Below are 16,151 nucleotides of genomic sequence, written 5' to 3' on the forward strand. Positions count from 1 at the left end.
TAAACATCAAACACTTAGTGTCACTGATTAACCCGTTTTCTCATAACGTCACCTTTCAGACAAACGGACGGACGGACAGACAGACAGACAGGCAGGCAGACATTTTATCCAGTAATAGGCCATAAAGTATGACTTATGCATGGATTTACAGTCGTTTTACAGAAAAAAAACATCAGAATTTCTAATTTCCTATATATTAAATTATATAAAAATAGGCATAAAATATGTACAACATTTATATTTGTTGAAGACATTATGTTAACAAACTGTGTTGTGATAGAGGGTGTTTCAAATATTTATCGAGAAAACTATTCCTTATATCTATGTAGGCTTTACAATAAAGTAAACCATGTATTTCGCCTTCAATTAAATTAAGATTATTTTTGGGGCCAAAAGGACAAATCTTGAATCATAAGGGACATTGCTATAACTACCATAACGGAGATTGTTATACCTACCATAAGGGACATTCTTATATCTATCATAACGGACATTGTTATATCAACCATAAGGGACCTTGTTTTATCTACCATAAGGGACATTGTTATATCTACCATAAGGGACCTTGTCATACCTTCTATAAGGGACATTGTTATATCTACCATAACGGACATTGTTATATCTACCATGAGGGACCTTGTTTTATCTACCAAAAAGGACATTGTCATACCTACTATAAGGGACATTGTTATATCTATCATAACGTACATTGTTATATCTACCATAATGGACATTGTTATATCTACCATAACGGACATTGTCATATCTACTATAAGGGACATTGTTATATCTATCATAACGGACATTGTTATACCTACCATAATGGACATTGTTATATCTCCCATAATGGACACTGTCATATTTACCATAAGGGTCATTGCTATATCTACCATAAGGGACATTGTTATATCTCCCATAATGGACACTGTCATATTTACCATAAGGGACATTGTTATATCTATCATAACGGACATTGTTATACCTACCATAATGGACATTGTTATATCTCCCATAATGGACACTGTCATATTTACCATAAGGGTCATTGCTATATCTATCATAACGGACATTGTTATATCTACTATAAGGGACATTGTTATATCTACCATAACGGACAATGTCATACCTATTATAAGGGACATTGTTATATCTACCATAAGGGACATTGTTATATCTACCATAACGGACATTGTCATACCTACTATAAGGGACATTGTTATATCTACCATAAGGGACATTGTTATATCTACCATAAGGGACATTGTTATATCTACCATAAGGGACATTGTTATATCTCCCATAATGGACACTGTCATATTTACCATAAGGGTCATTGCTATATCTATCATAACGGACATTGTTATATCTACCATAAGGGACATTGTTATATCTACCATAACGGACAATGTCATACCTACCATAAGGGACATTGTTATATCTACCATAAGGGACATTGTTATATCTACCATAAGGGACATTGTTATATCTACCATATAAGGGACATTGTCATACCTACTATAAGGGACATAAGGGACATTGTTATATCTACCATAAGGGACATTGTTATATCTACCATAAGGGACATTGTTTATATCTACCATAAGGGACATTGTATATCTACCATAATAAGGGACATTGTAACGGACATATCTATCATAACGGACATTGTTATATCTACCATAAGGGACATTGTTATATCTACCATAAGGGACATTGTTATATCTACCATAAGGGACATTGTTATATCTAACATAACGGACATTGTTATATCTACCATAAGGGACATTGTTATATCTACCATAATGGACATTGTCATATTTACCATAAGGGTCATTGCTATATCTATCATAACGGACATTGTTATATCTACCATAAGGGACATTGTTATATCTACCATAACGGACATTGTTATATCTACCATAAGGGACATTGTGGACATATCTACCATAACATAACGGACATTGTTATATCTACTATAAGGGACATTGTTATATCTACCATAAGGGACATTGTTATATCTACCATAAGGGACATTGTTATATCTACCATAAGGGACATTGTTATATCTACCATAAGGGACATTGTTATATCTACCATAAGGGACATTGTTATATCTACCATAAGGGACATTGTTATATCTACCATAACGGACATTGTTATATCTACCATAAGGGACATTGTTATATCTACCATAACGGACATTGTTATATCTACTATAAGGGACATTGTTATATCTACCATAAGGGACATTGTTATATCTACCATAACGGACATTGTTATATCTACCATAAGGGACATTGTTATATCTACCATAAGGGACATTGTTATATCTACCATAACGGACATTGTTATATCTACCATAAGGGACATTGTTATATCTACCATAAGGGACATTGTTATACCTACTATAAGGGACATTGTCATACCTACTATAAGGGACATTGTTATATCTACCATAAGGGACATTGTTATATCTACCATAAGGGACATTGTTTTATCTACCATAAGGGACATTGTTAAATCTACCATAAGGGACATTGTTATATCTACCATAAGGGACATTGTTATATCTAACATAAGGGATATTGTTATATCAACGTCACCTTTCTTCTTCAGGAAACATCTTCATCCCTTGCATACACCATTACTCATTGAATACGTCACCATCCACAGAATACGTCCTTACTCCCAGAATACATTATCATCCCTTGTATATATCCTTACTTTAGGAGACAGCTTTACTCCTAGAATACATCGTCATCCCAGAAATACATCCTAAGCCTTTGTATACATCCTTACCGCTAAGGCACATCTTCATCATCTAACAAAATCAAAATATCTCTAGATACATCGTCACCCCAAGAACATACCATAAAGGCCAGTGAGAAACAATCAGGTATTATTTTTCAGGCATTACCTCTAAAATGTGAATCATGATTAGTGTGTTAAGAATGAGTCAGCTTTCAACGTTAAGAACACACAATAAAAACTGAAAATAACTTTCTTACATATTTATATGATGAAATCATGAGTCACAACACGAATGCAGGATGTTTAGCTCAGTCTGTTAGTCCAATGTGTCCGGTTTGACCAGATTGTGAATACATTATGAGTATACAACTTCCACGCCATTGTTGATAGAACTACTGTAGGATCATTGTGACCAAGCTTTTCAATAAGTAAATTACGTAAATGCTTTTCATTAATACGAGTGAATGGATGTTTTTTTGTCAGGATTACAAATATATCAAGTGGTGAGCAGCGCTGTGGCCGTTGTGGTACGATGACCCTCCACATGTCCACTGCCATGTATATATGTATATGTATATGTATATGTATATGTATATGTATATGTATATGTAAGTTTAGTAAAGTATTATATGTTCAAAACATATAAGACCATGTGCATATTAGTATTTACAATAAAAATGAATCAATAGAGGGATATACGCATAATGAATGTACATGTATGAATGCTTAATCATCCACAGAATGCGTCCTTATTCCCAGAATACATCATCATCCCTTCAATACATCCTTACTTTAGGAGACATCCTTACTCCTTGAATACACTGTCATATTTACCATAAGGGACATTGTTATATCTACCATAAGGGACATTGCTATATCTACCATAAGGGACATTGCTATATCTACCATAAGGGACATTGTTATATCTCCCATAATGGACACTGTCATATTTACCATAAGGGCTAACATTGACAATGCTATATCTACCATAAGGGACATTGCTATATCTACCATAAGGGACATTGTTATATCTCCCATAATGGACACTGTCATATTTACCATAAGGGTCATTGCTATATCTACCATAAGGGACATTGTTATCTACCATAAGGGACATTGTTATATCTACCATAACGGACATTTTTTATCTACCATAATGGACATTGTTATATCTCCCATAATGGACACTGTCATATTTACCATAAGGGTCATTGCTATATCTACCATAAGGGACATTGTTATATCTCCCATAATGGACACTGTCATATTTACCATAAGGGTCATTGCTATATCTACCATAATGGACATTGTTATCTACCATAATGGACATTGTTATATCTACCATAATGGACATTGTTATATCTACCCTAAGGGACATTGTTATATCTCCCATAATGGACATTGTTGTATCTACCATAAGGGTCATTGCTATATCTACCATAAGGGACATTGCTATATCTACCATAAGGGACATTGCTATATCTACCATAAGGTATATTATCATCCCTTCAATACATCCTTACTTTAGGAGACATCCTTACTCCTAGAATACATCGTCATCACTAGCATACATCCTAAGCATTTGTATACATCCTTACTGTTAAGGTATATTCTCTTTTTCTAGTCACATTGTAATGTATAAGCTGTGTGGTAGATTAGTAAAAGACAAATGTACTGATGAAACATGGGATCTTGTATAATCACCATCCGTAAGGCGTATGGTGACGTATTGCTACATTATACGTTTTCAGTTCGCAATATCGGTCGTGTCACTCCACCCCCTCTGTGATTACATCTGATATCATCCGATGCGTTCTGAGTTGGAGACGGGACGTTTTCCTATAGAAGGATGTGTGTGACCCAACCTACCAGTTCAGAGCACCAGGCACAGTTTCCTCCTGACGTCACACACTGACCGCACGTCCTTCCTTGACAGGCATAGCAGGCTGAAACAAATACCACACAATAACATGAAACAAGTACCATACAATGTCATGAAACACGTACCATACAATGTCATTAAACACGTACCATACAACGTACCATACAACGTACCATACAATGTCAAGAAACACGTACCATACAATTTCATGAAAAAAAGTTCCATACAATGTCATGAAACACATACCATACAATGTCATGAAACACATACCACACAATAACATGAAACACGTACTATACAATGGCATAGAACACGTACCATACAATGTTATGAAACACGTACCATACAATGTCATGAAACACGTACCATACAATGTCATGAAACACGTACCACACAACACCATGATACGCACACCACACTATAATATGAAACACATACCACACAATGTCATGAAACACGTACCATACAATGTCATGAAACACGTACCACACAACACCATGATACGCACACCACACTATAATATGAAACACATACAACACAATAACATGAAACGCGTACCATACAATGTCATGAAACACGTACCACACAACACCATGATACGCACACCACACTATAATATGAAACACATACCACACAATAACATGAAACGCGTACCATACAATGTCATGAAACACGTACCACACAACACCATGATAACATGAAACACATATCCAACAATAGCATGATACGCCTACCACACAATAACATGAAAAACATACCACACAATACCAAACAATAACATATGAAACGTTTTTACTATGAAACACTACACCAAAGGTTTATGTCTCTGAAATGTTTTTGTAAAGATATTTGTGGTAAAATTGCCTTTTTATACAAAACAAACTGAAAGTAAAGAACCCCTATTTGTCACTTATTGTGGACTTGCTTGAGCTTCACAGGCTCCAGATATTCCATGACTGATGAGGATGCCGTCATTTCCTCATTCACCTTTTGAAAATTACCGCTTGGTCACTGGGAGGTGGGCAACAAACCGAGAACTTCAGTTTGTATACATGTACATTCTAGTCTTCTGGCTATGTCAGAAGACACACACATGCAGTGTATACGCACATATCGAAACCGAAGGCGCACTACCAGAAGTGATGCAAGTTTTACATATCTACAACTTAATCTCTTATGCCATACAAACGTGGTGATATTGACATCGAGCCGAGACGTAACCAGATATACTTCCCATAACAGAAATAACGCTGTTTGTGATTGTATCCAGCACTTTCCGTTTTCACTGTGGCTATAAATGGCCATTTATCCATCTCGAAGCATCAGCTATATATCTATTGCATGTGCTCCTTTCCCACTCGAAAAACAGAAGGACTAGGCTGATGTCGACTATTCGACACAACAGATATTGAATATCGAATCAAAATTTCCCCATGTCTACACGACACTCGCTACACCGCCACTGAGAAAACCATGGCAACGAGACCGGAAGTAGGATAACACCTGTTATCACCACCTGTCATCGGCAATATATCTGTGACTAGTGACCGCGTGAAATACATCTGCCATTCTATCATTATATTAAAGAGAGGGGGATTTATTTCATTAACTCAGTGCACCGTAAAAGCATCCTCCGATAACAGGTGCCCGTGCTTGTTCTGCAAAGGATCTCAACTTAAGATTTATCCAGATGAGGTCATTATGAGGTCATGACATAATTACGATACATTTTTCAATTATTTCCATATATACAAATTATGCTTAAAAATAACATCACGTTCTTGGCAAGGCAAGGCTATGACAGGAGTTATACACTAATGTAAAGAGATGAAGCAACAACATGTCATGTTCCCGAACGCGAACCATATGCTCACCTACAAAGATACCACAACACGTTCATGTTGGTAGTTTCCTTGATGGAGTTCATGGCAAGTCGACGCGTTATCTTTGTACTGAAACACATTACGTGTCACGGCATGTTTGTGACCCGCAATGAAAATTATCACAAGAATATGAGTTTACAAAACGTCAGATGCAAAAATTCACAGTCTCAAGATCTGTGCGAAGAAACACGGTTGCTTAAACTGGGACCCGAATCTCAATTGCCTGAACTCCGCTCTGAAATCATACACTTGAAAGTGTGATTGAATAATACAGGTCCAAACAACGTTAGACAAATCAAATACGTCACCATCGAATAATCATTAATTGTTTGTTTCAGTTTTAATCGACATCAGTGTATATCTACATTTCCTCGGCATTGTATTTACAATAAAATCAACAAGTGTTAAGATATTATAATGTTTGTAGTTTTACGTTGGAACGATAAATAGAAACCGATTATACATTGTCTGTGTACATAATGGCACTCAGTGCGGGGTCGGTCAGTTCTCTAGCCTTTAAATCAAGTGGAACATCCAGAACAATAGTGTCATACTCTCGTCCAGTGAAATTAGCATCAGGGTCATTTGGTACTATGACCAAGAAGCCATATTTACTTCTGAAGTAAACATATTTTACAGAAAAGACAGTTCATAGCAAAAAATACAATAAAATGTAATGGAGCCTTGAGACTGTGGAAATCTAGACTTTCCACATATTCTACACTTGCATGGGCTTTCTTGGATATATTTGTTTTTGAGTTGGTATGGTTTAACACCACTTGTAGCAATATTCCAAATTTTCACAGCGGGGACACCAAAATGAGCTTTACACTTATACCCATGTGGGGAATCGAACCCCGGTTTTCGGAGTGACGAGCAAACACTTTATCCACATTGCTAGTAATGTACATTAAGTATAGTCTGCTGGTAAGGAAACAACTATTCCTCGTGTCATCTGTGACCCGTGAAGGTCCGGGTTAGAATCAACCTTCAGTAACCCATGCTTGTCGTAAGAGGCGACTAACGGGATCGGGTGATCAGGCTCGCTGACTTGGTTGACACATGTCATTGGTTCCCAGCTGCGCAGATAGATGCTCATACCTTGCTGTGTCACAAATGTATGCACACTATTGTGTGAAGTTCGTGTGAAAGTTACATTTGGCTTGCTCTCATCTGGACTGAATAATGATGCTAAAGATTATCATCACTGCAAGTAAAATAATATCATGTACAACAGGCAAGTGATAATAGACTGCACTTGCAGAACTGATACTACACGTCACTACATGTCAGGAGGAATATTCGAGTGAGTGAGTGAATATGATTTTACGACGATTTTAGCAATATTTCCAGCAACATCACGGCGGGGTCACCAGAAATGGGCTTCACACACTGTACCCATCTGGGGTATCGAACCCGTGTCTTCGGCGTGACGAGCGAACGCCCTAACCACTAGGCTAACCCACCGCCCGAGGAATTCTTTATGCAAGGAAATGGAAATCAAGATTCCCATCAGTATGACTGGCATCATTAGTTTCGCGCTTTCAGTGAGTGACATTGGCAATATTTCAGCCATATCGTGACGATCGCGCTTTCAGAGTTCACACCGCAACTGTTACTACAGTAAACTGCCTTTATAGCGAACACGCTTGTAACGAACTGAAGGATATTACGAACAATCTTATTGATGTGCATTTTCCTCGAACAACGAACTACGGTTATAACGAAATGAAATAATTGTTTTGTTTAGTTCTCTTGTTATTTTATTTCCATTCATTCCAATCATTTCAAAATGTATTAATATACATATATTAACATAAACATAGAATTATCATTTAGATGTCATATTTAGAACATTTATACAGGATTCCTGAAAAGCTTAAGAAGAGAAAACCAGAAGGCATGAAAGCTTGCATGTTTACCGTTTGAGAATGACCTAAACTTTGTTGTTTGATAATATCTATATATTTCCTGTTGTAAATGTTTAAAATTCGGTTTGACTTTTAAATATTACATTGTAAAGCACAGATTTTGGTATGAGAATAATTGAATTCAAAAGGTTATTATTTATGCCCTTAAATCCAAACAATATTTTCTCTTCATTGAATTCAATGCTTCCTTCAGTATATATTTGCAAGCCATTCTGGGAGTTGTCCCTATATGATTCGTGCACAATGACAGTCATAGAAAACACGTATAATGGTTTCAAGTAGATCATTACATAACGAACATGGAGGGGATTCTCTATATCCCATCTTAAATAATAAATTGTTTCAAAAGAGTTTTGCATTTTGTAAATTTTGGATCCAATAAATTCATTTCAAATACTGAAGAGCTTTTAGCAATATTCCAGCAATATCATGGCGTGGGACACCAGAAATGGGCTTCACACATTGTGCCCATGTGGGGAATCGAATCCGGGCCTTCGGCGTGACGAGCGAACGCCTTAACCACTAGGCTACCCCACCGCCCTAAATACTGAACAGCCTTGCTGATTGTTTATTTTTGATATGTTATAAAGCAGAATGGGCCTAAGATTGGGTTCAACACAAGAGTTGATGTTGCACAGAAAAGATGACACTGATTTCCTGACTCCCTCATGAGTCAAAAAGTCTGTTTTGATATTATATCTTATGAAATAAGTGTTGCTTAATTTAGGCTCGTTATAACCGGAGTTTTCTGAGCCTCTATGTGGAGGAGCATTCGATGTAAACTCGCTTGTCATGTGCAGACAACATGTGTCTAGGATAACGCCGAAATATGCTTCCTGTTTCTACCTCACGATGGAGGCCGACCACAGGATGGGCTCTGAGAGAGGGATAACAGCGGGGGTTGCTCTGGTCAGATTGCGCCCTCTGTTTGGAATTAGGCCATTGTCTGTTGTACATTGCCGCCGTTGTTTGTAATTACAAGTCAAGACCTGACCTACATGTTTTCCTCATAGAGTACACCAAATACCAATTGTGTTTCCCTGTTTGGGGATCAACCGTTTAATGGTCGGCGTTCGCTTCATGTCGAGCAATATTCCAGCAGCTCTAGCCTCAGGTGTTTCCTTTTCACTTTGGACGTACAATCGAGCATATGCTGTTTTCAAATCTCTATTGCTTCCATCTAGAAACTTCGACATTTGTAACAATAAGGTCACTCCATCTGTGTCGATAAATATAAGAATTAACGTGATTGGACGGTCAAGCTTGTGACTTGGTGAATAAATGTCATAACATCAAACTGGGTTGATCGATGCAAATAAGGTCAATCACTGGATGGTCCATGCGGCAAACTGTAGCGCAAATAGTGTTGCCGAACAAAGAGAAAATGACCAGTCTTCCTATATGAGCGCGAAGCCTCGCTCGCATATGGGAAGACTGGTCACTTTCTCTTGTTTGCGCAACCCTAAGTGTAATCCCAAATACAACATTTGTTACAACCCTATGTGCTCTACAGCTTCCATTACTCATTCAGTTGAAATATCATCAGAGGGCATAAGTCAACACACTTGCTTATAATGTTTTCTCTACAATTTTTCGACACAGCTCCATCAACTATATGTGATTGACATACCTTTGCTTAAACAGTACACTGCTACAGTATACTCCCGTTTGTAAGATAACCGATCTCAAGGACAGCGAATGTTAGGGAAGACAACACGTGTGAAAACAGCATCATTTCGCCTGCCACACAGCCCCTGAACCATATTGTTTTCCCTTCCGCCCAACCCTTCCTGAAATTCTTTATCTCTTAATGCAGCCAGTATATATCATCCACAGGATTCTCTCTTGCAGAGATAAGTTGTAGCCATTTGTTATCAATATTATAATTTTTTTTTATAAAAACTAAGCTGTGATCAAGGTATTACTGACTATAGCTTCGATCCATATATCCGGAAGTGCATTTATCAGGACGATTTTACTGCAAATAGTTCCGATCGGATAAACGAGGGTTAACTGCACAGACAAGCTCAAAATAATGTGCCCCACGCTTGAAATCTCAACTGACTGTAATGGAAATCCGTTGGTCACAATGGTCTAAGGTTTATGCGAATACAGGAACGTTCGAATCAAACTTACCCAGTGTATGACCGCCCGAAACGGGCCAGATTTCTGACGTACGGTCTAAATTTACAGCTAGCTAGCCCGCTGGTCTGGTAAAAAATTAGATAACATGTTCCATACATCTGAGTAAATTCACCACATCTTAAAATCTATTTTTCAAAATGAGCGTTAAATTTAGACTTGACAATTACTGTTGGAACATTGAACTATTGTATCGCAAGCTCAACGCACTGCTTTGACGTATATTATCACTAAAACAGCGACACCTCTCGATGCGCGGAGTTCTGCAGTAAATACTTGTCTCGAGTTCATTAAATTATTCATTGTAACTAAAACCTGAGTTATTTCCTGTGGATTGTCCGGTCTGATTAAATCCATTTTGAAGTTACCAGCCCTGATGTACGGCTGGGGTTTTGGCTTATGTCATACAGTGCTGCCTTACACCTCTCTATAACGAACTATGTGTCACGAGGTCTCTTGTTACATGTGCAGTGAACTATATTCTGCGAGTCAGTTGATTTATCCAACTGAATCTCTGTGGTGACACGAAAAGGCTAGATGACACCTGATTTTCTATGACGTAATGATGACGTCGGCAAATGCTGCACTTTCTCCAGTGTCCCTATGCAGAAGGTTCCTGTTTAGTAAATATTGTCAGCAAGTTACTGACGTAGGAGATGGTCATCAGCGAATCAGGACGCCTTCGTGGAATGCGTCTTTTCATGACGTCATAACCTGACGTCACCGGTTTCAGAGTAGTCCCATATAAGGCAGTCTAACTTCATTAAATGATCTGACAGTTAGCTGAAGTGGATGTTCCAAACATAACTCACCCACTAACACAACCAAGTATTGTGTACGCCATATAGCTTGAACATTGCTGAGTGTGGCGTTAAACAACAACAACAACAACAACAACAACAGTATCATGTCACTATAAACAAGCATTTGACCAGCCAAAAACACAGGAACTAAGTTGCCTCGCAAAAGTCTAGAATTCCCTAGCAAAATCTAAAATCTGCTCAAAATAGACCTGTTGTCAATGGATTTTGACATGCACCAGCAGCGAGCAGGACAGGGCTAAGTCTGTCTCCCAAACACGAGGGAATAAAACATAAGAGTCCTACTCAAGTCTAGAAGGATTGGCAAATGTAAATTGCTTCAGCTCAGAAATTAAGGATTGCTCTGGGCTCCGTTTGAATTTGGTCTGCAGATATCTAATTTAAATAAGATATGAAAAATCTAATAAAATAGATTCCAACAATTTTATTTCTGGGACTAATGTTTTGGGTTGTTGTTTTTGTTTGTGTTTTGATTATTATTATCGTCGTCGTCGTCATCATCATCATCATCATCATCATCATCATCATCATCATCATCATCATCACCACCATCATCATCATCATCATCATCACCACCACCACCATCGCCATCATCATCATCATCATCACCATCACCACCACCACCACCGCCATCATCATCATCATCATCATCAATATGATTATTGTTAAAATTGTAACAGGTTAATGGTAAATAAAAGCTGGGCGATGTAAACTACAGGTTCGCACCATTGGTGAATTTTGCGTAGATCAATGTTCATGACACCAGTGGATATTCTGGTTCAGTTAAAATAATTTACAGACCGCCGACAAATAGCTGGATTATTGCTGAGAGCGGCATGAAAATAAATAAACAAGTCGTCGAGGCACAATTCTACAACCCCGTCCTCAAAGCACTCAGCTGGCATCGGGTACTGGGGACGCGTGGAATCCACCGGGGGAGGGAGGGTAAGGACACACACCATGCCGACACGTGTGAATTAAACACATCTTTATGCAATGCCTTGTAAAGAACTAACAACTGAAGACAGAGCAGTCTCCAGTCCTTCTCACAATATACGTCACAAACAGCTGTTGGGCTTCACGGGACTGCTTCCGTGTAGGTACACAATAGGGTATTGTTACTCTCTGTCAACACAATCAGGAGGAAGGTTTGGTTTGGTTGTTGTTTAACGCCGCACTCAGCAATGTTCCAGCTATATGGCGGCGGTCTTTAGATGATCGAGTCTGGACTACACAATTCAGTGATCAACACCATGAGCATCGATCTACGTAACTGGGATACGATGACATGTCTACAAAGTCAGCGAGCTTTACCACCCGATCCCGTTAGTCGCCTCTTACGACAAGGATGGGTTGTTGAAGACCAATTCTAACCCGGATCTTCACGGGTCTGCAAAGCCTTGTAGTGAAATAACATTTGAAAACAGGACATTCTCTAAGCCTTGTCAAAATATACGTCACAATCGGCTGTTGGGCTTCATGCCACTACTTCAGCGTAGGTACACAATAGGGCATTGTTACTCTCTGTCGTCACAATCAGGATAAAGGAGAGCCAAGTGGTATTGTACCATTGTTCGTTTATGACTTCCTCGATTGAGCAGTTATTGAAAATAAGCTCTTGTCCACCCTACAAAGTTGTATGTTTAATTAAGATCAAGTACTTCAAAATGGAACATTGACAAAAAGTTATACAAAGCAATGAAATTAAGCTTTTGACATTTGAGTGATTGAATTTAGTTTAACGCCGCTTTTAGCAATGATCCAGCAATATCACGGCTGGAAATGGTTTCACATATTTTATCCATGTGGGTAATCAAACCCGGGTCTGTGTAATAGGCGAACGCTTCAAATCCCGTTAAACCTCATAAAATAAACATTTCAATTTTAAATTTAGATCTCCTATTTCAGTTTGAGGAAGACAAAAACACAAGGGCTAAAAGTGGGAAGCTATTTTGACAGCTTAACTGGAAACGTACAAGGATCCATTTCTGATTTAAAATTAGCTGTGATCATTTAAGGGTAGACAAAAGTTATAATCAAGACGCTGTAGAATTTGGCATTCTGATTTCAAACCCAGTCACCACCTCCACCCACCCCTTCAAAGCCCCCTCCACTCCACCCCTTTCTACCCCCACCACCCAGTTATCCGGGGCTAGCCGTTGACCTCGAAAGAAACTGTTAATTTGGTGGTGATGTGTAGTCCTGTACCTAGAGCTCAGGTCACGAATCAGTTGAAGTCAAGCAACTTTGGGCGCGGAGATCTTTGAACGGGTGTCCGTGTGTGACAGCTTGACTCCTCAGAGTTTCTAGTACATCAGTCCTGCACCACAACGAAGCACATGTGATATATGTGGTCTCCCCTTAGACAAGTGAGTTTGTTCAAAATTGCCTCTATGCACCCAGCAGAAAATGGGTACCCGGTGGGATGTCGTGGGACTAATAACCCTCGGTAAGTTTGCGTTTTCTTCCTCTTATTGAATTGGCATTGGTATTTGATACAGTTTAAATCCGCTGCAAACCCAACTCACTGGGTCACATGAACACAATGGCATGATTCATGTACATGCCATGAGAAACGGGTCGTATGTCTATCCCCAGCAGACATATCATGAGTGAGTGAACGAATTTGGTTCTGCACGGCTTTGAACGATGGGCGTGTCTGTATAATTTAGGTTTAAAATGGACGTTCACCACTTTAACGGGTATGACGCTGAATCACTATCAGGGATTCGAATCAATCATTCGAACCTAAAGCTATGCATGTAGCCACACCTAAGGAACCTGTGAGAATACATCAATCTTGATTCATTGAAAATATTTTAGTTCGTACCCGTGCTTGTCCAAATACCCATTGATGCTAATATATAATGACAGTCGCTTTAATCTGGACACTGGCCAGTAATCAGTACTGACCAGTGCTACTGTGCACTTCTACTTGCTAATGGAGTGAGTGAGTGAGCATGGTTTTAACAATATTCCAACAATATCACGATGGGGGACACCAGGAATGGGTTTCACACATTGTACCCATGTGGGGAATCGAACCCAGGTCTTCGGGGTGACGAACGAACGCTTTATCCACTAGGCCACCCCACCGCCCCACTTACTAATGGCCATTTCTGTTGTCCCCGCCGTGGTATTGCTGGAATATTGCTAAAATCGGCGTAAAAGCTCACTCACTTGCTAATGGAATGACAACGTCCCCATACACACAGATACAAACTCACCAAGACTGTATGCGGACTGTAAAATTGAATCTGAATTAAAAGTGGCTCTGACGTATTTAATATTTAATCATGAACGAACTGAAATCAAAATTTTCAGTTAAATCCCTTGTTGTATGATAAGGCAGTGTCTATACCACAACAAGGACTGAGCTAGCGACTGTCAGTCAATCATGTAGTTACAACCATTTGACAGAAATAAGCCTGATATTTATGCCCACGAAGACAGATAGAGCAATATTTAAAGGGCAAAGCATCGTGAAAACACATGGGCAACATTTACTATGGGTTGTTTTCAACAACAGCACGAGCAATAGTTTTCGTGAAGTCGACATGAAAAAAAAATAGCTCAAGGCCTAGCAGTAAACACACCTCCAACTCCACATCCGGCGAACATCGTTAAAACGGCTCGTTGAGGAAATGACGCCATGAAAATAAAGACTCACTCACCACTTAATACAGATCCTAAAAGTATCACTTGGCTCCACATGGTCCTGCTCGGTAAACGACCTTCTCCCATCTGTGTAGTAATCCGCGGACCTCGCACGCACTGTTAGCGGTATGTCCGTCCGCCGAGGACTAGCCCATCATGACTAAGGCTTGGTCTTGCCCCATGAACTTCAAGCGGCACTCGCGCGACTTATCTTCATGCCGCTTAGGACATCTGGGAGTAGTTTCCGTAACGGACATGCAGACCCAGTCTATGCTGTATAGCCCAGTCGAACGTCACCCCTGACCTTTCACCTTCAGGTCAGTTATAAGTGGTGTTTATCGTAAGCGGCATGATGTGGGTATTCATAACGGGATATAATTGCAGGGATTGTATCATACTGTCCTAATTTATTCTCGCCAGGATGGTGGTGGTTGAATAATGGATCGCACTGATGAGTCTCAATTAAATGTCACTATGTGATGTACCAGGAACCAGGTCGACGTGATAAAGAACAATAACAAAGCGTTGGTACTTGAAATCATTCTCTACTCAACATGTTAGCTGAATGTCGGTTTGCTTTTAATAGAAAAGAACCATGACAATCTCTTCATTTTCAGAATACCGAAAACTCAAGGTACAAAGTGTTGTAGACTGGGAATTTTAAAAATATTTTTGTTTCATTTCAGCTTCTATGGTGGAGTCTGTAGGAGATCATTTCAGGGTCTGTAGGAGAGTCGAGGCATTTTGCTGATAACTTCGTCCGGAGCCTAGCCATTCTTATCCTTTATACATGTACCTGAACTATACTTTCCCCTTCCAACTGCCCATTTCTGTATGGCTAAAGCCCTAAATGAAACAAGTCAACATTTTTCTCAGCTCTTAATCTCCAATTTCTCTGGAGAACCATTTTACTCTTTGTTTCTATCTGAATGATATTCAGATTTACGAGAAGCTATCTTAGCGCTAAGATAGTCGTAAGTTAATGTTAGCGCTAAGAGAGCTTCGAAAATCTAGGCCCAGGTCTTTTGAAGCAAGACCTAATAAAAACAACTGACGTATAAACCTTGGAACAGATGTATCCAAT

General features: G+C 39.0%; 1 protein-coding gene across 1 annotated transcript in view; it reads right to left on the minus strand.

Annotated features, from left to right (window-relative positions):
* Positions 1-15,305, minus strand: part of LOC124290435 (integrin beta-1-like) — a 56,645-nt gene extending 41,340 nt beyond the window's left edge. Inside the window, exons 1-2 of the mRNA XM_046727134.1 lie at positions 15,085-15,305; positions 4,621-4,697 (exon numbers count right to left, since the gene is read on the minus strand). Coding sequence (XP_046583090.1) covers positions 4,621-4,697; positions 15,085-15,154 — 147 coding nt within the window. The 5' untranslated portion in view covers positions 15,155-15,305. The remainder of the gene's footprint in view (positions 1-4,620; positions 4,698-15,084) is intronic.
* Positions 15,306-16,151: the final 846 nt, after the last annotated feature.

This window comes from Haliotis rubra, unplaced genomic scaffold, assembly GCF_003918875.1.
Source record: "Haliotis rubra isolate DU_JTF1 unplaced genomic scaffold, ASM391887v1 Scf465, whole genome shotgun sequence".
NCBI classification, from domain to species: Eukaryota; Metazoa; Mollusca; class Gastropoda; order Lepetellida; family Haliotidae; genus Haliotis; species Haliotis rubra.